The sequence below is a fragment of the Heterodontus francisci genome, chromosome 10 (assembly GCF_036365525.1).
Source record: "Heterodontus francisci isolate sHetFra1 chromosome 10, sHetFra1.hap1, whole genome shotgun sequence".
Taxonomy (NCBI): domain Eukaryota; kingdom Metazoa; phylum Chordata; class Chondrichthyes; order Heterodontiformes; family Heterodontidae; genus Heterodontus; species Heterodontus francisci.
The window spans coordinates 97,106,232-97,132,770 of NC_090380.1; the positions used below are offsets into that span (position 1 = coordinate 97,106,232).

The 26,539-nt window shown below is 42.4% G+C and overlaps 1 protein-coding gene across 3 annotated transcripts in view; it reads left to right on the forward strand.

Annotated features, from left to right (window-relative positions):
• The window catches only part of runx1 (RUNX family transcription factor 1), a 237,640-nt gene that overhangs the window by 193,078 nt on the left and 18,023 nt on the right, over positions 1-26,539 (forward strand). For 2 of the 3 annotated variants that reach the window (XM_068041112.1, XM_068041113.1), the window contains exon 6: positions 6,912-7,103. The exons of the other annotated variant lie outside the window; for it this stretch is intronic. In XM_068041112.1, coding sequence (XP_067897213.1) covers positions 6,912-7,103 — 192 coding nt within the window. The remainder of the gene's footprint in view (positions 1-6,911; positions 7,104-26,539) is intronic. 3 annotated transcript variants of the gene reach the window in all.

A 26,539-nucleotide genomic window follows, 5' to 3' on the forward strand; every position in this document is an offset into this window, starting at 1 on the left:
TTTTCCTGCTATTTTTATCTTTCTCCATCATCACAGTTTCTTTTCTTTATCGATTCCTGTTTTTTTCATTATCCACGCCCATTCCTGGCTGTGTCGTCTTTCACTTTGGGCTGTATCCTTCAGTCTCTAGGCATTGTGTAACTCGCCCACATAGTTTGTCTTGTCACAATGTGAGCCACTGCTGGTCCCAGGACTACAACACTATTTCACACAGCTTTGGAACTGCTTCAGAAAAGAGTGAGGCAGCCAAAACTGCTGTGAAATATTCATTTTTACCAGCAGTGATAACATAGGATTCAACATCAGCTATCTGCGTAACATGCAAGCAATTGGTTTAAAACTGTTACAGACAGACACGATGCAGAGTCAGAGAGATTTCACCAGCTTGGGCCTCACTTTGGGGAAAGAGCTTGCACAGATCGTCTATTGCAGTAACATAACTCGAGGGAAAAACCTGTAGAGCCTCATTTGGGAATTTTGTCACATTGAGGCTTCGGGAGGGTGAGGACTATGCTCTTGTACTCAATGATCTGCACAATATCGAACCATTCTTTGCAAAATGTTAATAGTGAGTGGCCGCAGAGTGAGAGACAACTCACCGTAGAATCTTATTAAGCAACAAAAATAAGTCCTAGATTGACTGAGGAAACTGTTAAAAAAATTGCTTTTTAGGCTGACTACTTTTAGGCTGACAGAGAAAACTAAGGTGATCTTGTTTCCCCTAGCTGAACTAGCTGAATTTCTTACAGAGAGCTGGCACAGACACGATGGGTCAAATGGCCTCCCTCTGTGCTGTAACAATTCTGTGATTCTAAAAGGGGTATGGTAGCATAATGGTTATGTTACTGGACTAGTACTCCAGAGGCCTGGACGAATGATCCAGTGACATGATTTCAAATCCCACCACGTCAGCTGGAAAATTTAAATTCAGTTAATTAAATAAATCTAGAATAAAAGGCTTGTATCACTAATGGTGACCATGAAACTGCATTATTGTCATAAAAATTCAACAGGTTCACTAATGTCCTTTAGGGAAGGAAATCTGCCATCCTTATCTGGTCTGGCCTATATTGGTGACTCCAGACCTAGAGAGACTCTGTCTCTGAAATGGCTCACAAGCCACTCAGTTGTATAAGGATGGCCTTGCCGGTGGTGCCCACATCTCAAGAAAGAATAAACATTAAAAAAAGCCTGATGCAAGACAGCATTCTCAGGGAATATCTCACACCACTTGAGTTTAGTGCACTCAGGGGTCAGATTAGAACCGATTACGCTGTCAGTTCATACATCAATTATGCTTAAAAACCAATTCCATCAATGAAGAAATAGCAGTATTATTGAACCTTGGATGCTAGTGATGCAAGTGAAATACTTTGGTTTTCATTCTATTAATAACCCATTAGCAATGTACCCTCTAATTTTTTTTTGGATGTCTTGGCGATTTAAGAGTGTGGCCCCTTTAAAATCTCTTGCGCAGCCGCGCACACGCAGTAACTAAAAGGGGCCAACTTGTGCCCTGTCTATGGGGGAGCTTTTGGGTTGCTGCAAAGTCATGCACCTTAGAGGGAACGTTGCCCGTCAGATGTACATTTTGCTACAATAGACAGCACTGATTCACCTCAGGCCCGACTGGTTCCTTGAAGTCTGTGTTCTAACTGTAAGAAAAGCATGTCTGTTCAGGATTGTGAGTTGTTGGACTGAGACACAACTTTTGGTGACTCATCACACCTCCTGAAAGGACTGGTCTTGATCTCATAGGCTTCAGCAAATAGCATCTCTGTGATTGAGTAACACAGGAAACCTGTTAGGAGCTTCCACTTTTTGGGTGTAGTTTCTACAATCATGTACACCCACACACACCAAACACTTTTATGTTCTAAGGCGCCACACTTCCTGATGTTTCTATGCACTCCCCTTCATTTAGGAGAGCAGGATGAACTCTGGGCCATGGGCTTCTCCATGATCATCATTATCTGCTATGAACCAAAAAGGAGGATTTCTCAATGGCCTTTAAATGATGCTTATCAGCCAAAAAAGTGACAGAATATACCCTGGTTTCAACTTAATGTAACTCTGGTGCGCAATTAAGCACAGTACGAGCCACAACATCTTGGCCCAGATTTTGACTTATGGAATTTAGAGATTCTTTTCAGCGTGGTGCCCTCTACAGGTAGCCTGTACCATGTCTGAGAAGGGCAAGCAACTGCGTGCCACTTCATCCAATAAGATTGAATAATTATCACTGGGACATCCAGGGTGAAATCCTATGGACTCGATCCCTGCTGGAATGTTGGGACCATTTCCAGGTCGGGAACCCGATTTCCGAACAGGCGGGCTTGGCCGAGACACTTCCCCAGAGCAGCGGCGTTAGCATCCCACCTTCAGGTTCCCCGACTAATCAGGGAGGACAGGCAGGATGACACATCCATTCTGTCAAACAAAGTATTCTAAAGAAAAAGACCATAGTATAGGTTACAAGGGCTAACCAGCACTTAGATTTCTGAGGTAGCAGCAACTACAGGAATGAAGAGGAGATTTGGGAAGGCTGCTCCCCGGGTCTCTCACTCTTACCTGAAGGTCCTGCTGTGGGATCTGAGGAGCTGCAGTGAGGTGAGCCCTCTCAAGGACAGGAGGGAGAGAACAAGCTCTCCAACCAAGCAGGCATGGCTGGAAGTGGTTGAGGAAGTAAGCAGCAGGAGAGTAGTCCCTCCAACCTGGAGACAGTGCACCAAGAGGATCCAGGACCTCAGGAGGGCAGGAAAGGTGAGTGGCATAACACTTTCAGGTGCCAAGCCCCACCCTCAGACTTTCCCAGCATTCTCCTGTACAGCACTCCTCAGGTAAACACACCTTGCAGCTCCATTCATTCACCTCTCCCCAGACACCTCACATCGCCATCTGAATAGCCATCACTCACACTCACCCTCATCCTATTGCCCTCTTGCACCCATGCTGCACAGTCACCCTCCACAAATTTTGTCCTTCCCTGCTCTCCTCACAAGCCATTACTAAAACTCATAACTCTATTTTCTCTCTTTGCAGAAGTGAGCGCACAACCTCAGGGAGAGGCAGAGGTCCCGGGAGGTGGGGGAGGGGGGATTGTGGCCCTCCAGTGACAAGCACCTTATCGGCCACTGGCAATACCTGCTCCACTGGGAAGGAGGGCTTGTTCCAGGAGGGTGCAGATGTCAGCAATGACCTGCCATGAGAGCCTGAGCCCCCAGAGGCATTAGTGCTCAAACATGTTGAAAGAGCTGATCTTCTGCCTGTAGACCCTGTGTTGGGGTTGTCACCTCCTTCCAGCTGGACCTTTGTGTCCTTCCCCTCTGACTTGTGGAGGAAAATACGGCTGAAGAGAAGGCATCTGGTGTTGCTGCTGATGTTGCTCCTGCTGCTACTGCAGCAGTCGGTGGTTATGTGGCCTCAGCTCTTGACCCTGAGCAGAGTTGGAATGGAGAGCTGCATAAGCTGCTTCCATGCCATTGTGAAGGCTGGCAGCAGAGAAGTGCAGCTGAAGGTGTGTGAAGTGCTCGACAGGTGAAGTGCCTTCCAAGAAGTTGGCAATCACCTGTAAAGCAGTGAAAGCACTCTCTGGGAGAAGAAGTGCTTTGAACAGCAGCCTGTCAATACCCATGGCTGGAGCTCTTCAGTGTAACTGATCATAACCTTCCCAGCTTGTCAGTTTCACTGAAGAAGCTCTTCCTGTTGTTCACTCGCCTTGGAGTGGAACCCATGCGCTGATGGTAATTCATGGATAAAAAGTCTCTTAATTGCCTTTTCAATCTCCTCAATTGCTTTCCTGCCAGACCCACAGGGGTTACCTGCAGGACTCGGAACCCACCACCGGGAAAGCCGGAAAAGGGGGAGATGACATAGGGAACCCGACCTGACTTCAATTTCAGGGACTCTAGCACCCCACACTCACCAAATCCCACCTCCACTTGGCCAGGAAAATTCTGGCCACAGTATCTAAATGAGGAAGTGTGAGTTAGAATATAATTCAATGTAAAATCATGTACCAGAAAGCAAAATAAAGTGAGGGAAAGAAAGATGAGATTAAGAGAGAGAGATAAAAGAGAAAGCAAGAAAAAATATTTAAAACATTTTTTTTACATCTCCAACAATAAATTCTGAAGGAATGAGATTCTACACTTGTAAAATTAAATTTTCTAGGCCAGAGAGGTTGTTCGGCATTAATTAAGACTTATCACATTGTTAATAATTCACTTCCATGTGAATGCGCCAGCCCCAACTTTTTCTGGCATGTTTGTTGGGTAACTAGTAGGTAAGTACTGCAACTTCACACCATCAGTGAGGTCCCAGTGTAGCGAAGCTTTTGGAGGAACAGGGTAAATCAAATGGCAACTCCCAGATTTTGGCATTTTACTGCACATAGGCAGATGCTGGAAGTTGCTGACTGATTTACTCCATAATAACGGTGAGCACTGATAGTCTTGACATTACTCCTATCACAAATCTTGGCCATTACTTGTTCTTTTAACATTCATCATCAGTGTTATAATGAAGATGTAAAGTAAGCAGCACTGGATGGAATGGGGCACATGGCAAAGGGAAACTGTAGCTGCCATTTTAGCAAAGGTTATCTGACAATTAACAAATTGAGAGAAAGGCACTTAAAACGATGTGATTAAGACATGACCCAGTGGATAAATCTACCATAGAGACTGACAATGAGTGTTCCAGGCCAGGAAGATCATGAGTTTGATCCCTGGCTTGTACCGAATTAGCTGATCAAAGCCAAGACAGTGATAACATCACTATAATTAGCCTCAGTGACCTTGAGTTAGGTAAAAGAAACATAAATCAGGCAGTTTTCTTGCTCCATAATGCTACCCAGTTAAATCATGCTGAAAATATATGTGTTTGGAAGCCGACTGATAATTTTGAATAGATCAGCTGTGAGGCCCTCTATGGTCAAATAGCCTACCAATACCCAATGCCAAAACTTACATAAGAAGAATGCTCACTTCAACAAGGAACTGAAGAGCTGCCATGATCCATGGAAGAATGTGGATTTTATTAGCTCATGCCTTAGGAGAAAGAAGAAAATTAATGAAGAAGGAAGAAAGTATTGAATAAGTAAGCAGAGAAAGAGGTGCTATTATAAAAACAGGATAGGCAACAGTATATATTTATCATGAAGCAATGAAGCAATAGTCTGGTTCTATAATATTTCTATCATGGATCTCCTGTGGGATTATCATAGTAAGCTGCAAGATCTGATATTTTATAAGGAGAGGAGCATTACACCATGTCATTTGCAGCATACTATTGCTAATGTGAACCTTGTAAAATGAGGCACCCTCCCTGCGGGCATGGGGGAGCCCTCCTCCGTGGGCATCTGTACTCATGGGGTGGGGACGCAAAAAAGGCTGAGGTAGGATTTCCCTCTGCCTTTTCAGCCCAACGCTGGGAGCCCTGCCTCCTGCTCAAAAATCCAGGCCGCAAAGTCGAATTTACATTAGGTAAGGATTGGGTGAGCTGATTGAAAGGGTAGTTGCTATTCAGGCTGATAATAAGAATCTGGCCTTGTTTGGGGAAATGTCAATTAAGAGGCTGCAGATATTGTGGCTGTGAAAGTTTCTGTTTCTAAAAAGCGTTCCTGCACAATCCAAATGACTGCCTTTGCTTCTTTATACCTTTCTTTGAAGTGCATCACTGATACTTGAGTTAGACAGCATGTGATGTCTGAAATGTGGATGAACAGGAAGTGCATGCTTGACGTTGTGGGCTAGATTTTCCTGTCACCTTTCACTGGCCTCCTTAAAGTAACTTGGTGAGCAGAAGCAGAGACGTCATTCAAAGTGACTGCTATCACCCCACTTACCCCATTACTTCAAGGATTTCCTGCTATATGGAGAGGCCAGTTGGAATGCCATGCAAGTGGCAGAATGCTATGCAAGTCATCAGATGTTTTCTCCATCCTTTGCACCGCGGCAATGCTGGGCATAAGGGATGTCAATTTGGCATCTGGCATCCCTATAAGGAGCAGCGAGACCCAAAAAGGCTTGTGGAATTCATCTGTGTGTTTCCAAATTGCAACAAGTGGCCCCTATTGGAGCAGGTCTGCCACAACCAATCTCCAACACCTCCCCACCCCCATCCACCTTCCCCCACTCTGCTGGGCTGCCCACCTAATAAATGAAAGTGACCCTAACCATGGAAAAGCAGGCCAGCCAAAGTCATTTACCACTGAGAATGCATCTGGATTCAGCAGTAGCAGTAAATCCAATTCTTATTAATGTGGAAAGATAAGGATATCTGACAAGCTTAAACTTGTCTCTTAACTGGGAACCAGATATTATTTAGTCACTCAGTTCTGAATCTGGATCCTTGCCAGATTCTGATTTGGATCAAGCCAGACTAAATACCTGAACAGAGGTTGTTTTTCACTCATTGCTATTTTGGAGGTTGTCCAGAGGAACACCTGAATTCTGGCACCTGCGTAAACTGTCTGGGTCATGAATCAGTACTTTCCCCTTTTCATCTTGTGGTACTGTCCTGTCTCCTTGACTTTAAGCAACAACAAAAGGAAGCAGAAGTTGCAGCACGGTGGTTTATGATCTAGCTTTTATCACATCCTGATATGAAAATTAGGTTTAGTGTTTTCTTTTAAGTTTTAAAAGAGTGAAGCAGGGATTTAGTGCAATGTTTGTCAACTCAGGCAAAAGATAAATCATACAATGAATGAGACAAATTCACAGGAGGTGTAAAACATCCTGTCTTGTGAGTATTGGGGAAATAAAAGAAAACTACAGAGTGAAAAGAAAATTGGAACTGATTTTTCAGCAGAATCTTTGTTTGAAGTTCTAATCCTGCTGCACAAATGATCGAGACGTTATTTTCCTTTTCCTTTAAAGTAAGACCAAATGTTTTCCTGTGTCCTACAGGACATAGACAGAAGTTGGAAGAGCAGAGTAAAAGTGCCGGCCTGGCCTTCTCAGAACGGCTCAGTGAATTAGAGCAGCTACGTCGCTCGGCCATGAGGCTCAGCCCTCATCACCCCACTACCGCTCCTAACCCGCGGCCCTCACTGAATCCCACAACCACCTTTAACCCTCAGGCACAGAGCCAAATTCAAGGTAGGTACACGAGAGCTACGCAGAATGAGGCACGGGAAGACTAGATTCTCTGATTTTTTTTTTGAGTGCTTTGTTGAACTACCTTTTTTTAAGTAGCTTTTCAATCTGTTATAATATCTGTAGCTTTTGTGATGTATCTAGTCTATTGTATCTCATGAAAGGTGGTGGGTAGAAATTACTGTCAGTGATTTAATCATACAGGTACTTCTACCAAATTTCTTTCTCTGCTATTTTAAGGGCTAATGGGGAGAGGAATTTGGTAGAAGTGGCTTAAATGTCGCTACAACAACATTGTCAGATGTAGTTTCTATCCTGAAGTCTCAATTACTCTTCTCTATCATGGCATTTCAGTGTAATCTGTAACAAGCTTAAGATGTTTGCCCCAGTGCTATTGTTTTTGTCATGAGGTGCAATGAATGAGCTGTGATATTTACACCAAGTGGGCAAAACAAATCTTAAAAATTTTCATGGCCATTCAGCTTTCAAACTAGAGAGTAGAATGCTTTGTGGACAATGAGCACTTAGTATGCTCTTATTAAATTCCTCCCCACTATTTTAATGGAGGATTTAATCCTTTAATATACTGGAGAGATAAATTAATCACAAACATTTCTACAGCATTATCACTAACAGTCATTTCTACCCATAGATTTTTATTTTCTGGCATGTTTTAGCATCATCAAGCTGAGAGATGATAGTTCTTCCAGTATCCACATCAGACTCTTTCAGATATGATATAACTCAGCTGGATACAGAGTAAATCTCTTTTATCTTGTCCCAACAATTATGCTTCAGCTCCAACTGCTGAAGATCGTCTCCTACTACATCAGTGTGATATTGGCCCAGATATATCTGTTAGCAGTGAAAGAATGATGCTCATCATTCACCTCCCTGACAGGTACCCAAAAACGTTTTAGAGTGCAGAATTCCTGTCATTGTTTCAGCACAGTGTCATCTCCAGAGCACCTGTGGTATCTGTGGACAATGCAAGAAGCTGTGAGGATCTTCAACCAGGACTGAAGAATCCTCACTGAGACACATATGTCCAAACCAGGAGGAAATATAAATTAGATTTAAACAATGTAGAGAAAGCAAAATAATGGTTGGAAAATACAGATGGGGTTAAGGGAGAGAGGTAAAAGAGACAGCTGAAAAAGTAGAGAAAAAGTTAATTTTTTTAAGCCTGCAATATTAATCTTCTTCTGAGGAAGTGAGACTCCACACTTCTGAAATTAATTTTTCAGGGTCACAGAGGTTGTCTGGCAGTAATTATCATTTATTAAGTTGTTAAAAACTCACAGTCCTAAACGCATGATTTCAAACTTTTTCAGCTGTCTAAAGTGCAGAGCTTGTGGTTAAGTACCCCAAGTTCATACTGCTGCGGTCATTTCAATACCGAGTTTGTCGGTGAGGACTGCAACAACACTCCCTGTGGTGGAGCAGAATATCTCTATTAGTCTTGTTTAACTGCGCTTGTGTGGACACTAGACATTACTATTAGATTTATCCCACACTGATAGCTTCACCATTATTAATACAGCAAAATCCAGACCATTTTCTATTCTCCACCCCTGCCATCTTCCAGATGAGATTGATGATTATTGGGGCATCTTTGTCGCAGTCTTGTGGTGTGAGCACATGCCCGCCAGAAGGTGGATTGAGACTGCTCAGAAAAATGTCATAGTGCTTTTGACAGCATACAAAAACACAGCCTGGGAAATTCCTCACAGCCGCCTCTGCTTGACAGATGTTATTCTGTCAAAAGTGCAGCAGGTGTGTGTAAACGAGGAATATTAGTGGAGCAGAGGCAGCTCTGAGGAATTTCCCAACCATAATTTGTTGTTAACTGGCAGAGACCAAAATTAACTTAATGAAATGACATATGGCTCAGAGTTCTCAGATTCAGACAAGTTTTAATTGCATTCAAACATGCTCCCTTGAATTCCATTATATATTCATACTAATCCATTGGTATTAGTTGCTGTGGTATAGGTGTAACTGGCTGTTATTTGATTGGTGTAATCCCAATATCAATGCAAATCCTCATTTGTGCCTTGAGCAAGTTTCCTGCAGCACAAAAAGAGCTATTTCTTTGTGTAAGTTCAGTGCAAATGTATGAAGCAATAAGTTAAAAACTACAAAAAAGTTATCTAAATTACAAGTTAATGTAGTTTTGCTGCTGCATTCAAATCTCTGTAGAAAACAGTCAATGCTATCTGAAGGAAATTGAATGTTCCAATTGACTCCAGACTCTCCTTTCACACTTGACTGAATTTGGACACCCTCATGAGACAGACTTGCACTGTGCCAATGCCAATCAGAGATGAAACCACTGTCATTTTCAAATAATAATTTAGGCACAGCTTCTGCAGCTTATCCACTCCTTCCGTTTAGTTTAGAGATACAGCACTGAAACAGGCCCTTCGGCCCACCGAGTCTGTGCCGACCATCAACCACCCATTTATACTAATCCTACACTAATCCCACATTCCTACCACATCCCTACCTGTCCCTATATTTCCCTACCACCTACCTATACTAGGGGCAATTTATAATGGCCAATTAACCTATCAACCTGCAAGTCTTTGGCATGTGGGAGGAAACCGGAGCACCCGGAGGAAACCCACGCAGAACTTGCAAACTCCACACAGGCAGTACCCAGAATTGAACCCGGGTCGCTGGAGCTATGAGGCTGCGGTGCTAACCACTGCGCCACTGTGCCGCCCCTCCATCATATCAAAGGCAGAAACATGATTGCACATGTCCTTGTAGTAGGGAGCTGAGAATCAGCTGGCAGATTGAAGGATAATGTTCCACGACCTGTACGCACTTTACTACACAAAGTACTATATTGCCACTTAACTATCAGATTCATTCTCTAACATCCAGTCTTATGCATATGCATATATAAAATTCAGTCTTTAATATAAGTATGTAGAAGAGAGGAAAACATGGTGGTATGGATGTTAATAGTTTCGTAATTTATATTCAATACTAAGATTTGTTCTCCAACTGAAAACCGTTTATTATCATTATATGACTATACCATTCTTTTTATTATTCTAATAAGGCAATGTGGAGTAACTGCTGGACAAAGCTTACATGTAAAGTAAAGTCTCTTTGATTAATACGTGCTCAGACAAGTGAACCCTGCTCTAAATGCCAGCCCTCTGTTTCTGCTAATCCGTTGAAGCAAAAGCACCTGTTCATTCAGTAACTCAACCAAACAAGTTGTTACCTGGTTGTGGCACCAATTGTCCACCACATCACACAAGCTGGCAGATGAAAGGTCGCTTTGTCTCAAAATCACATTGTCAAACACTTTCTTTTCATAATATTTATGTGATTTAATTTGATACCTTGTTTTGATGGATTAACTTGTCCATTTTCTATGAAGCTTTGTGCCACAATGCAGAGGCTGACCTCAATATTTCTTCTATTTACCCCCATTTCGATTCGTGAATTTATGGCTAGGAAGACTCAAGTACGATCCTTTCTTTTCTGAATCTGGCTGCTATCCTAATTCCAAAAGTGTTAATGTCCACTGGAATTGTACATTTTCAGTCATTTTTGTATCATTTGGGCCCTGATTTTATTGTGGGGTGGGATCGATCTGTCCGAGGAGCTGGGGGGAGAAGCAAGTTTGCATGTCAGGGACTGAAGTGGGTGGGTAGGTCCCCTACTCCACCTTTGAACTGCCCTGGGTGGTTTCTGTCTGGTGGTGGGAGGGGCAGCTAAAATTGGAGCCTTGGTTTTGCTTCCATAGTTAATGTAGCAGATGTATATTCTCTATTGGCAGAATTTGACTGACAGGCATTTGTTATTCAGTTCCCTGCCTTTGTGTTTACAAGGATGTTGGGATTTCCAGAAAATGTTTATATTTTATGATCCAGTGATTATTGTTGAGAAAGCTTTCAACAATACAAAAGTCAATCAATGTCCCCTGAGATTTAAATAGGCCACAACTTGTGTGTCACTGTGTGTGGATATATTCATTCATACACACATATGTGTATATAGATATTGTTATGACCGAGGCAGGAGCAATGCACTGTCAGTTCAGTCCCATCACTTCACAGGCCACAACACATTATTAAACCTTTCCCATGCAACCGGAAAACAGCCAGATTAAACACCCTAGTAACCCCCAGAATAAAACAAACCAAAGCAGGTATCTTTAGACAACAACAAATTAACTATTTATTAAAACTAAATCCTAAACACTATTAAGATAAACCTATGTCTAAAGACCTTATAACTTCTTATTTTAACCTAACTCCCCCTTTCACACACATAGGGTTGAATTTTACCAGCGCGGGGGCCGGTAAAATGCTGCGGGGAGAAGCCCGCCACGACCCGTGATGCCGAGAAGGTCCTGCTGCATATTACTGGCGGCTGCAGGACTTCGGTGCAGCCCCTCTGCCACCTGGTGGTGGACCCTTCATCAGCATATGGAAAAGAACAATTAAAGTATGCAAATAAACTTACCTGCAGGCGGCGACCGTCCCACTCCAATATTACGGCCGTCGTTCGGTCTTCGCGCGCCTAGGAACTCCATACAGAGTTCTGGGCTAGAGCCTGGTGGGGAAGGGGGGAGTAATAAAATTTTCAGGGCGGGAGGGGTGGAGGAGCAGGGAAATCTATTTTTATTGGATATGGGGATGGTGGGAAGGGGTTGAAGGGCAGAAGATTGAAGGTTGGGGGGGAAGTTCGGGTATTACATAAATTAATTGATGGTCATTTCTTTGCCTGAAATGATCATTGGGGGGGGCGTTGAGGAAGGGCCTCCATCACCTATTTTCAAATGTCATAAAAATCCTTTACAATGTCCCTTTAAAAATTAAACTTATTTGTGCGGGCTGAAAGCCCTTTAAAAATGGTGCTGGTGCCTGCACCTGCGTGTTGGCGCCGGACGCCATTGGCCGGGACGTGGAGGCTGCCCCCTCTACGTCATCGGGGTGGCTGTTCTGCCCCCTCTATTAAAATGAGCACATAATATCACAGGGGCTCAGGGACGGTGCATCCGTTATTAGAGTGCGTCGCTGTGAACTGCGGTGCACTCGTAAAATTCAGCCCATACATTCAAAAGTCATGGTTAACCGGTTTCTTTTTCATAAAAACATCAAAAAAATGATGTTTTAAAAAAATAGCTGTTTCTAAAGAGTAAATAGATAAGTAAATCTTTGTGGGTTACATTCCTGATAGGTGAGCTATCCTGGTGTGAAAATAATCATGCTTCTCGAAGTCCTCACATTGATTTGATATAATGGTCCTTCCATAAATAGGCATTCAAAACACTTCGGCTGCAGCAGGCATCAAACAATTCTTTCAACGACGAACATAGCAATAGGTCAACTTGAATTTTAAAACCGACAGTCTCTCAGTTGAAACTTTTCTTCAGTAATACAAACAGTCTCTTCAAAGGGATATTTCCTCCTTCGGCAATTAATTCAGCCTGTAGCTCCTTGTGAAATTTCTGCTGAGAGAAATAGGCAACTCTCCTCTTCAATAGCACGCCTTGCTGGTTAGTCTGTCAAAAAAACTGGTTTCAGCCAGTTTTTGCCAGTTTTACGCACAGTCAAATTGAAACATTATACCATGTGGCCTCTCTCTCCTGCTGTGGCCTAAGGCCAGGTGCAGCTGGCACACTGTGTCTCAGAAATCCTAAAGCTTCTCTCTCTGTCCTACAGGTGCACTGTTTTTTGACAGAGTCCTAAAGGCATACTGTTTCAAACAGAGGAGAAAATAAGTACAATTCTGTGACAATATAATATATAAAGTTGTTTATAAATACTGTGGCTACAAGAGCAGGTCAGCAGCTGCGAATTCTGTGGCGAGTAACTCACTTCCTGACTCCCCAAATGGAATACTCCTCACTTGTATGGATGAGTGCAGCTCCAACAATGCTCAAGAAGCTCAACAACATCCAGAGAAAAGCAGCCTGCTTGATCAGCACACCATCCGCCACCTTAAACATTCACTCCCTCCACCATCGGTGCACAGTGTACATGATGTCCTTCGACAGCACGTTCCAAACCTGCGACCACTACTACCTAGAAGAGCAGAAGGGCAGCAGGCACATGGGAACACCACCACCTGCAAGTTTCCCTCCAAGTCATACACCATCATACATCATGACTTGAAACTATATCGCTATTCCTTCATTGTCGCTGGATCAAAGTCTTAGAACTCCCTCCCTAACAGCACTATAGGTGTACCTACACCACATGGACTGCAAAGGTTCAAGAAAGTGGCTCACCACCACCTTCTCAAGGGCAATTGTGATGCGTAATAAGTGCTGGCCTTGCCAGCAATGTTCGCATCCCATGAGCGAAATATTTAAAATATGCATGTGTATGTCTTCAGATCTTTCGATAATGTATTCGGAACAATTGGCTTCGATAAGAGAAGAGTTGATAATACAGATTAAAGCTCTTAAGTTTTTGCCTCTGTAGCAAAAGGTTGGAAACCATTCTAAACATGTTCAGTTGGTATGTAATGTACCTATAACTGTGTTTCCCTTTCTATCCAGTCAATTGGCTTCTTCATTATGAACCATCTCTTTGCTTTCACATGTAACTCATATATGAAGGAAATGCTTTGGATTCGCCTGTTATGTCATTAGACAGCCCAATCTGATCTACCTTGACTTCAAAATCCACTTTGTGGGTGTATTTTTCACATGGCATTAATCTAGTTTTGATCACAGCAAATTCTCCGGGCTCCGGGTCATTTAAATATTTTTGGCAGGCTCCCCAGGAATTATTTTATTCACGCTTCATATAAAAACAGTCTGACTCCAGCATGCAACTCATTTGCATACTGTTGTGACCTGCTTCTTAATGGGACTGCCTTAGAAATAAGTTGAGTTATTTTATTCTTTTAAGGAATTCATACAATTAAGACAAATTTGATGCATAGCTGAAGGTCTCAACTTTGATTTCCAGCCTGTACTGAGGTACTTGGTTTCAGCCATTGCCATATTTGGGGTTCTGCAGTTAGCCTCAACAACAATGCGCGAGGTAGATAGGGTTCGATGATTGATGTCCAATGATATCTGCTGAAAGGTCCACCTGAGTGGATGTTGCTTGAGGACATGATCAAGTTTGACTATGATGCCCTCCTCAGTCACATATGTTGCTGACACTGAGGGCTGGATTTTCCCACGGGCTTCGGGACCCCATGTCGGGACCAAATAGGGGTCCTGAGCCCACACTTGCCAGCAGTGAGACCAACTCAGCATTCTTCCAGAAGGCAGCCTCCTAATTGGTCACCTTCGTCCTTGTTGCCCTACTACGGGCAGGCTGTCAATGTTGCCAGCCCAATCAGAGGGCCGACAGCTCTGGAACCTCGGCAGCCCCACCAGGAGAGGTGGGCACTGCTGAAGCAGGCCGTGGACCATGAGGACGCCACAGCATGGAGGCTCCCTCTGAGATTTGGTTGGAAATACAACGTTATGAGGGCTGAAGCCATTAGGCATTCTGGCCTTTCCAGCCCACTGCCCCGTCATTGGGACATGGAACCTCCAGTTTGAGACCCTCCAGCCTGCTGCAGGGAGGCTGCCCAAAAATGCTGGTGAGGCCACAAAATTGCCCTTAATTGGGGCCTCAACAATGTTAATTGGCTGCCCACCTCGGTGGAGTGAGCAGTCGATCTGCTTCTTAGGCTATCCTGGGAAAGTTCCCCAGCGGAGGGAGTGTGTCAGGGAGCCCTCCCGACATGGCTTCCCCCATTTTTCTGCTTTATCAGAGGGAGAAGTTAAGGCAGAGACCTTTGCCTTTTTTAAGGGAAGAGTCGATAAATATTTTGAGCAGAGGACGGATTCAGGGCTCTGGGGAGTACACAAGATTGCGGAGTTAGTTTTAGATTGTTCTAGCAAAGTGCCAGCACTGACATAAACACATTGGGCCAAATGGTCTTCTATGATGTAAAGCTCTATGGTTCTATCAATGCTGTGTTGGGGGTCAGAAGGGTAGGTTTCTTGCAAGATGAGTGAGCTAAAATAAACCATATGGACTTCCTCATCCATATTTATCAAGTGACAAATAAAGAATGACCACTTGGGCTTGATACCACAGGACTGCTGGCACCAGTCAAATCATAAAACAACAAGATCCACACTTTTGGGAGAGGTGGGGAAAGTTCGAAATATTTTTTTAAAATTTTGACAAGATAAAGTTCACGCCATTTTTCCTGTTACTTATTCAGCCTCAATATGTTTTGAGTTTTAAAGAATATTTTAAAAATGTCTTAATAAAAAGATTCAGATTTTATCTGCAGGGTTTTTTTTTCTGTTTGAGCCGGAAAAGCAAAGTTTTCACTGTACAGACTTCAAGTTAGATAATTTAAATCATATGTAAAAGGATTAAAGGGAACAGATTTATTGTCAGACTGCTATTGTCTTTTATGAATGGACTCGCAACAGCAAGCTAAACTAAAGAAAGCCATTTCTACCAGTCGTGCATTGTAACTTCAGTGTAACACACAGTATTTTGTCTTTGCAATGCGTGGTATTGCAGTGTATTTTAATGCGTACTGCAGTGCCTTGCATATTGTTTCTTTGATAGGGTAGGACATTTACTGTATCTGAAAGCCTACTTGCTTCAGAAATACTTTTTTCCCAATTCTTTTCTCCCCTTATCTCCCGAAAGAGCTGACCCTTGCCAGGGTGTGGTTCCACTAGTTCTGGCAGTCCCCCGATACCACTCCCAAGTGTTCATTTCTCAAATATCACTGACTGTCATTAGGCTATTTTATCATGGATGATATTGTAGCCAAGCCTAATCCTATCCACACTCACACTTTCCAGCAGAGGTTTGGATTGCGATCAGAGAATGCTGGCTAATTTCTTTCCCCCATGCAACACAGGAGCTTTGAGGCTAAGTGTAGCACCTGACAACTGCTCTGTCTGAGTTCAGCTAACTCAGCACAGTACCAGGAATTGAAGCTGGGAACTTATGGTTTGTATGACATTGTACCATACCTCACCATTTATCCACTGAACCATGAAGGCAGCTTGGAAATACATTTTAATCCTTTCTCTGTCTCACATGTAGTAGCACTTCAAGCTGTGTAGTTGTGGCTCAGTGGTAACACTGTGAGTCAGAAGTTTGTTGGTTCAAGTCCCACTCCAGAAACCTGAGCACGTAGTCCAGGGTGGCATGCCTGTGCAGCGCTGAGAGAGTGCTTAACAGTTGGAGGTGCCACTTCTTGGATGAGATGTTAAAACTGAAGCTGTCGCATCTGCTCTCTCAGGTGGATATAAAATATGCTATCACACTATTTTGAAGAAGAGCAGGAGAGTTCTCCCCAGTGTCCTGGCCAATATTTATCCCTCAACCAACACCTAATTACAGATTATCTGGTCAGGATCTCATTGCTGTTGGTGGGAGCTTGTTGTGTGTGAATTGGCTGCTGTGTTTTCCTACATTACAACACTTCAAAAGTATTTCATTGACTGTAAAGCACTTTGGGACATCCTAAAGTCACAAAGTGTTTGAATAACTGATGATCTACTGTAACCAACTTCTCAATATGAACTGTACCTAATCTCCACCAATAGCACATTTTCAAGGTTCATTTCTGCTTTCAAAGTTTATGTTTAAATGTGTTTGGCATCTTAAACCAAAGATCAAAACTAAAAAAAAGGCCCTGAAATTACTCCCACAATTCTAGTGCACAATGTTTGTCTGCAATTCGTCTCCACTATTTCACCACAACTATTAACCAATTTATTTCAAATGGATTAACACCTCCACATAAATAGTTGAGCGAAGGATTTCTGCCAAACAAGTTTGATCAGTCCATGCCACTAACCCAGGGCTGTAATCTTTACACTGTTTAGTGTTTATTTTACTGATCCTATGAAGACCATTTCTTCTGTTAATGATGTTGATTTACTTTAGCTGACAATCTTTAGCTTTATAGAAAGACTGGGTGCAAAACAGAGAAAAACAATAGAGATAAAACCCCTAGATGTTCGATGTGCAGTGAAAAACAGAAAGCTTACCAATGTCATTTAAAAAATATATATTGTTTTATATCTGAAATTTAGAAAAGCCATGTGTGTAGATTTGCAGTCTCTTATTTCATTCAGTGCAATTTACTATTCAGCCTTGGAGGGGGTTCATTTCACTTGGTAGGAGGGAAGAAGCCAAACAGGCATGATCTGACTTTTACAGACAGCCGACAGGTATTTGCCCAAGAAGCTGCCTGTTCACTGGTACCATCTCTGACTGATTTATGTGTGTGTGTTAAGCTTTAAATTGTTGAGTCTGACTGGCTGCACCGAATGGTTGGTGCATGTTTTTGCTCAGAGATTTGGCTGAGATCTGTGTCTTGGCTCCAAATCAACTCAACCCTAACACCTATCGGAGACAATGAGCGTCTTGTTAGTTGCCTGTGTTGAGGGGGTTATCCTTGTACCACTTGGAAAAGAAAAAAAAGGAAAAGGGGATGAAAAAAAAGAATTATAAGGCAAGTGGCACAAAATTTTGAGGTAAACCTCTTAACATTGTATAGTATCTGAAACCTGCCCAAAGTTACTGAGGGAAAAACAAAGCTTCAATTATGAATGAAACAGTCAGCTTCCCTATTGTGAATCTAAATGAGATGGATTTGAAAAGCAATTATAAATGTATATTGTGAATCCAAGCATTTCATCATCAAATTGTTATTTCAGACACTGCATTTAGTAGAAGCTGATAGCAGTGAGGGGGAGACCAGTCCTTGGCTGTCTTCACAGACCTGGAGAAAGAATGAGCAAAAGGCAACCAAGGATATATTCTGTTGTTGTCCTGGGCTGTGTAAGGGCATCATGGAACTTTTAGAGAGTGCTGCTGATTTTTTTTTTATTTCCAAAATATACTTTATTCATAAAAATCTGTAAAAAAATACATTACCAAACAGTTTCTAACAGCACCAAGTCAAAAATTACAAACATTGCAAGGGAGATCAGTTTCCTTCAATACAATCATGAGTTGCCTTACAACCCTTCCATTTCATTTGTCATGCCAGATTCATTTTTACATCTTACAGCAAACGAAAAATTTCCCAATACAGTTCGAGGGGTTTGCCATGGATCCAGCCCCTCAGTTCTGCTTGGTGGGGGGACCTTACACAGTGGTCTTTCCCCATTGAGCCTTTGCTGCGGCTGCCCCAAGCTTTAGTGTGTCCCTCAGCATGTAGTCCTGGACCTAGAGAGTGCTGCTGATGGTAGGTGTGTGGTACACCCACTGTTGAAAATACTCTTTAAAGGATCCAATTTCGGTTTCCAAACAGTGTCAGGGGTACACATTTTAGTGGGATTTAGGTTATTGCTCAATTCCGTATTTCCTTTGCCTAATAAGTGCAGCTATAGGAATAAACATGTCAACATGCTTCAGGATTTAAACAGTCATGATGGGAGAATGTAAAGCCTGCCCTGAACGGGACTCAAGTAGCAACAGGGAGCTGTGAGAACAGTTAGAGTGTGAAATTCTCATTAATTGACTTCACAGAATCACAAAATTGTTACAGCACAGAAGGAGACTATTTGGCCCACCCTATCTGTGCCAGCTCTCCAAACAAGCCGCTTACCTAGTTCCACTCCCGGCCTTCTCCCCATAGCCCTGCACACTCTTCCTTTTCAGATAACAATCCAATTTCCTCTTGAATGCCTCACTGAACCTGCCTCCACCACACTCTCAGGCAGTGCATTCCAGATCCTAAACACTGAACCTGCCTCCACCACACTCTCAGGCAGTGCATTCCAGATCCTAACCACTCTCTGCATGAAAAAAGTTTTCCTCATGTTGAAATTGCTTCTTTTGCCAATTACCTTAAATCTGTGCCCTCTTGTTCTCGATCCTTCCACCAATGGGAATAGTTTTTCCCTATCTACCCTGTTTGATAATATTGAGGCCAATAACTCTATCAGAGGAGAGAGGTTGCTGTGAGCTGACTGATCCTCTTCCCTTTCCTAATTTTCACGTTCTCTTGTACTTGAGCTTACATGAGGACAAATGACTGCAGCAGCCTTTATCATTTGATCGTATCTCAGATGTGTTCACACAATGCATGTGACATGAAATCAGCGTTAGGGGCTGGAGGCAGTGCCTTCTGGAGGAGGACATCACAGCGCTTCCCAATTCGTGCTTGCATTCTCACCAAAATGTGCAAAGTCACATTTCCAGGCCCTCAGTGAGTCTATAACATGAGCAATAGCAGATCAGCAGGTAAGTCTGGGAGACCAGCATTCAGTGGATGCAGGTCTCCTTTTGAGCTTATCTTCCGAGACCCAATGTATATTCAAAAAGTTCTGTAAGACCACTTTTAATTGTCGTTGCTTACTTTTTCTGCACATTTTCTGTGGCAGCTTGTTTTTTTTTCTCCCCTCCCTTCCTGTTTTAAAAATATTCACTCCTTGCTGGCATACAGTTTCATAGCCGCCAGGCACCTTCCAGTACTAGATCCAACCACTGATTACTCATGTGTAAACCTTGACAGTAAACGTCATCAAGTTAGTTCACTGCTGTGGCAGATCCTGTCCTTAGCTAATATCCACACAAGGGCACTTCCAATGGGGTAAGCAGAGGTCACTGGATAATGATCAGGAGTAGGCCCGATATCTTCTCCTTAACCCAGTCATGGCTCTGAGGCCATTTAGAAAGAAATATTTGCACCACGTCATTTTCCCAGAACATCTCAGCGATTTTCAATCACAATCAATGAGTTATTTTTGAAGCACAAACACAGCCACCAATTGAGTAATTTTATTTTGGTTTGGTTGGTTCTGAGGATGAGAAATGTTGGTGAAGGCATCAAGAGAACTTCCTGCTCTTCTTTGAATTGTACCATTGGGTCTTTTATGTCCTCCTAAAAAGGAAGAGAGGCACCTTGGCCCAAACAGCACCTCTGCAGCCACTTCAGATTATATGCTTAAGTCCTGAAATGGGGTTTGAACCAAAGCCCTACTGACTCAAATCTGAGACTGCTGCCAACTGAGCTGAGGTGACATTAAGAGTGATCCTACTGTTCTCATGGCTGACATCATTTGGACAGGCTAAGTAAATGGGCAAGAAGATGGCAGATGGAAAATAATGTGAATAAGTATGAAGTGATCCACATTGGTCGAAAAAACAGAAAGGCGGAGTATTTCTTAAATGGTGAGAGGTTAGGGAGTGTTGATGTCCAAAGAGACCTGGGTGTCCTTGTTTATGAGTCACTAAAAGCTAGTATGCACATGCAGCACCCCATTAGGAAGGCAAATGGTATGTTGGCCTTCATTGCAAGGGATTTTGAGTACAAGAGTAAGAATGTATTGCTTCAATTGCATAAAGCATTGGTGAGACTGCACCTGGAGTATTATGTACAGTTTTGGTCTCCTTATCTGAGGAACGATATACTTGCCATAGAGGGAGTGCAATGAAGGTTCACCAGACTAATCCCTGGGATGACGGGATTGTCTTATGAGGAGAGATTGCAGAAACTGGGCCTGTATTCTCTAGAGTTTCAAAGAATGAGAGGTGATCTCATTGAAACTTAGAAAATTCTTACAGGGCGTGACAGGGTGGATATGGATAGGATGTTTCCTCTAGCTGGTGAGTCTAGAACAAGGGGACACAGTCTCAGAATAAGGGGCAGGAAATTTAAGACTGAGATGTGGAGGAATTTCTTTATTCAGAGGGTAGTGAATCTGTGAATTTCTCTACCCCAGAGGGCTGTGGAAGCTCAATTGTTGAGCATGTTCAAGACTGAAATTTCTAGATTTCTGAATACTAACGACATCAAGGGATATTGGGATAGTGGGAAAAATGGCATAGAGGTAGATGATCAGCCGTGATCTGTTTGAATGGCAGGTCTGGCTCGACGGGCCAAATGGCCAATTCCAGCTCCTATTTCCTATGATCCTATGATTATCTTTGCAGGGATCAAGCCTGGGATCTTGCTGATCTCTATGGCTTAGTTGCTCACTAGGGTAAACTGAGCCATGGGGAAAGCCTCATTTCATTGCATTATAATTAGAATCTCTTCACAAGGCTGTTTTCATGGACTGAGGTAAGATTTTCTGCAGTTCTTCCACATGTAGTTGTACAAAAGAGGACCACTTGGAGAAAAATTGTAGAAAAGACTGCAAACAAGGAGCCTTTTACCATGAGTCCACCCTTTAGACCAGTAAACTTGCAACACTAAGAAAATTTCAGTGCATGCATGCTCCCGTTTTCCATGAAATTCAGAGTGCTATTGCCAGCCTGGTATCTAGCTACAGACAAGCACTAGCACTATGAAATTTGGAGGAAACTACAAGGGCACCATTACGAGCAGGCATGAGTGAAGTTATACAGCTTAATGTGCCTTACTTGCACCAGCATTGACACTCATTACAATTGTAAAATCAGCACGCTTACCTCCAATCTCTCGATTGTAAGTAGAGGCGTTTACTGCACCTCCCTGATAGGCTACCTTTCAGTTAGAAGTCGTCACTAATAATGAGCGATCTGAACCATAGGGTATGTGTCTAAAAGGCTGGTGGGGGTGATATGTAAAGCTTCTCAGTCCCATTCAATTGCTCTGGTTAAGAAGAGACGTCAGGTGTTTGATCCAAGTGAAAACCAAGGTTCAGTATATTACCTCAGAGTTACAGGTGGTGGCAGAGGGAGGAGACCAAAAGCAGCAGTCAGAGATTGCTATGCTGCGAAAAGGGAACAGAAAAAAAAAACAGATGCCTTCCTTCAAAGGAAAATATCAATTAGGAATGAAGAGTGGGTGGGATACATTCCCTTATAAGCCACATATCAATTCACAGTCAGGAGCGGCAGTGAACAATTCATTGCTCATGGCACTGCTAATCTGGCTTCTAGAAGGTATATAAAAAACAGGGTAAGTTGACTCACCTACCAATTTATTATCCTGTCCTGTGGGGAATTGCTTCAGTACCACCCCATGATGATGCAGCTGTGAGTAGGAAGTCACCATGTGAGGAATCCTGGGCATGTACTCAATTCCTGTCATAAACGGAACATAATCTGCCAGGTACAGATCACCATGACCTAATTGGATGGTGGAACATGCTCAAGGAGCTGAATAACCTACTGCTATTCCTTTGCAATGTACTATGCCATTCAGCTGTAGAGTGAGTGAGGTTAGTGGGATGGTTCAATGCCAAACTATCTTCCAGTGTTTGTTTTACAAGTCAGAGAGTTTTCTCTCAGATGTGAGAGTAAAGTTTGGAGAGTGTCTCATGCCCATAGAACTGCAAATGTCTGTGTGTGTCTATCTGTCTGTCTGTGAGAGAGGGAGAACGACAGAGAGAGAGAATAGGGAGATTGGATTCTTAAACCTGAGGTAAATTCTGTAAATTTACACCACCAGCATTTTGGGTCAGAAGTTACTTTGTGAAATTCTAGTACATAAAACTTAACATGCTTGCCTAAAATTTTTGTTCCCTCTATTTTAAGGGAGGCATTCACCCATTTGCTTATTTGGGTTAATGACTTCTTGCCACTTAACATATGCCTTGAAATTATGCTGTGGGACCTGTTTGCCTGAAATTCCTCTCCTAAGTATTTTAGTGTAATTAGTAAAGCAGTTTTGTACATACACAGTATGGACTTAGTCTGTAGTGTTGGGCTCCTAGTATATACGAGCATGCGGACATACGAACATACAAATTAGGAGCAGGAGTAGGCCACTCAGCCCCTCAAGCCTGTTCCGCCATTCGATAAGATCTGATTGTAACCTCAACTCCACATTCCCTCCTACCCTGATAACTTTTCACTTCTTGCTTATCAAGAATCTATCTACCTCTGCCTTTAAAATATTTAAACCAATTCATGGTCACTGTTATTACTAACATAAGATAGAATTTGCTATACTATAGCTCCTCGCACATCCTCAGGGTGTCTCAAAGGTTTCTCAGCTAATGAATTACTCCTGAAATGCAGTCACTGCTGTAACTTCAGCAAATGCAGCAGCGAATTTATACACAGCAAGGTCCCACAAAGAGCAATGAGATAAATGACCAGTTTATTTGTTTCAGTGATGTTGGTTGAGAGATAAATGTTTGACCAAGACACTGGGAGAACCCCCCTGCTCTCTTTCAAGTAGAAGCATAGGATCTTTTACATCCATCTGAGCAGGTAGACAAAGTTTTTAGTTTAAAGTCCCAACCGAAAGACAGGAGAGATCACTGTAGTGAAATGATTGATCCAATGAAGAAACTTGAGCAGAGATTCTGTTGTACAAAAAAAATTATGTGTATGCAATATGATATTGACGCCATCAATTCCTAAATATGGCGTTTGTAAATGTCCTGAACCCTTTTCATTATTCTAGCCAACATCTTTCTTACCCCAGAAGTAGATAATTGGTCATTCATTGATGCTGCTTGAGGACTTTTGTGCACAAAATAAGTTCCAACCGTCACTGTACTTGAAGGTACAAGGTACATTGTACATGAAGCACTTTGAGATGTTTCAGAGAGATGTAATAAGGCACTACATAAATGCATTTTACCCTCACTACAATCATTCCAAGTTTTATACAATTAATTCCAGGTAGTTTGCAATAGGGTTTTCCCAGGAATTGAAGACACAAATATGACTTACTAATGAGTAAGTCATATTCTTGCCACTGCCTGAAGCAGTAATTTAGTGATTTTTTTTGCTGTTACCAAATAATCCTTTGAGATTACTACACTCGCTCATTAAAATTGTGGGGGCTGTTAAATTAGCGGCAAAAGAATTTTAACCACAAATGATGATAAAATATTTTTCATATTTCTCAGAGATTGCATCCTCGAGAATTGATGGCGCCATGAGGATGTCGCCAATGCGATCACCCACACAGTGTCTGCAATCCACACAGCCCTGCTTAAAAACAAAACACCTTCATTTTCATTTTAAAATTTTTGATATTCATCTGATACTTGCACAGATTCTCCTGTTTCTCACCCACCCCAGCACTGGATAGAAGTGCCAGAGCCAGTTGTAAGGGTAGGAAAATGAAGCACAGCTGCAGGTCACTCAGGCTTACATGTTGGCCAGACTGCATGATGAGGCCTCAGCGATCAGGACTTTGAGTGCAAATCTCCATGAGCAGTGAAAAAGTCCCAATAGGAGGAGCATAGGAATGAACAATGACAGACAGTCACTACAGTGACCTTATGGTCCATCCAGCCCCACCTACCCAATTGCAATAATCACAATATATACATTCCCCACCCCATCCTAAAGCTATATGATGTCTTGGGTGAGACAAAAAAAGATGAAAACCAAAGCTAATTTGGGGCAAAAATTCCTCTCCAACTGACCGAAACCAGTCCAGGAGATCACTCTGGCTTTGAATTCCCTGCAGTACCCATCCTTTGTAAGAAGATAGATGAGTTGAATGCACAAACAGAAATAAATGAATATGACTTGATAGCGATTACAGAGACGTGATTGCAGGGTGACCAAGATTGGGAACTCAATATTCAAGGGTATTTGACGTTCCGGAAAAATAGGCAAAAAGGAAAAGGAAGTGGGGTAGCTTTGTTAATAAAGGAAGGTATCAGTGCAGTGCTCAGTAGTAATATAGGTGCAATAGATCGTGATGTGGAATCAGTTTGGGTGGAAATAAGAAATGGAAAGGGGAAGAAGTCACGGGTGGGAGTCATCAATAGGCCCCCGAAGAGTTGTCTCACTGTAGGACAAAGTATAAATGAGGAAATAATGGACGCATGTAAGAAGGGTGCTACAATTGTCATGGGTGATTTTAATCTGCATAGTGACTGGACAAATCAGATTGGCAGAGGTAACATGGAAGACGAATTTGTAGAGTGCATCAGGGATTGTTACTTAGAGCAATACGTTGCAGAACCTACCAGGGAACAAGCTATTTCAGATCTAATAATGTGTAATGAGGTAGGATTAATAAGAGATATCATAGTTAAGGATCCTCTAGGGGGTAGCAATCACAACATGGTAGAATTTCAAATTCAGTTTGACGACGAGCAACTCGGGTCTCAGACCAGTGTCCTCAACTTAAACCAGGGCAATTACAGAGGTATGAAGAAAGAGTTATCTAAAGTGGGCTGGGAAAATAGATAAGGGGAAGGTCAGTTGATGAGCAGTGGCAGACATTTAAGCAGATATTTCATAATGCTCAGCAAAAATTTATCCCGGACAAAAAGAAAGACTCGATGAGAAGGATGAACCACCCATGGTTAACAAAGGCAGTCAAAGAGAGTATCCAATCAAAAACTAAGGCATACAAAGGGACGAAAACTAGTGGTAGACCAGAGGATTGGGAATTTTTTAGCAACCAGCAGCGGAGACTAAAAAGCTAATAAAGAGGCAGAAAATTGATTATGAAAGTAAATGGGCAAGAAATATAAAAACAAGCAGCAAGAGCTTCTACAGGTATATAAAAAGAAAGACAGTAGCTAAAGTGAGCATGGGAACCTTGGAGGATGTAACTGGAAAACTGATAATGGGAGCAGGGAAATGGCAGATAATTTAAACCAATATTTTGCATCGGTCTTCATGGTGGAGGACACTATAAACATCCCACAGATATCAGATAAGCAAGGAGCTAATGGGAGGAAAGATCTTGTAACAGTCTCCATCACGAGGGACAAAATATTTGACAAACTATAGGACTAAAGGCAGACAAGTCACCAGGACCTGATGGCCTGCATCCAAGGGTTGTAAAGGAAGTGGCTGCAGAGATAGTGGAGGCATTGGTCAAAATATTCCAGAACTCACTGGATTCCGGAAGGGTCCCAGCGGATTGGAAAACCACTAATGTGACGCCCCTGCTCAAGAAGGGAGGGTGACAAAAAGCAGGAAACTATAGGCAGTTCAGCCTAACATCAGTCGTTGGGAAAATGCTAGAGTCCTTTATTAAGGGAGAAACAGCAGGAGATTTAGAAAAGCTTAATGAAATCAAACAGAGTCAACATGGTTTTGTGAAAGGGAAATCATGTTTGACAAATTTGCTAAAGTTCTTTGAGGATATAACAAGCAGAGTGGATCAAGGTGAACCAGTAGATGTTGAGATGTTGGTATTTGGATTTCCAGAAGGCATTCGATAAGGTGCCACATAAAAGATTTATTGCACAAGGTAGGAGCTCATGGTATTGGAGGTAATGTATTTGCATGGATTGAGGATTGGTTAACTCACAGAAGACAGAGAGTCGGGATTAATGGGTCTTTTTCAGGTTGGAAAGACATAACTAGTGAAGTGCCACAAGGATCTGTCCTCAATTATTTATTATCTATATGACTTGGAGGAGGGGGCAGAGTGTAATATATCCAAATTTGCTGATTATACAAAAATAGGTGGGAGGGCATGTTGTGAAGAGGACATAAGGAATCTGCAAGGGAATATAGATAGGTTGAATGAGTGGGCAAAAACTTGGCAGATGGAGTTTTGGTAGGATGAATCAAAAGGCTGACTATTATTTAAATGGAGAG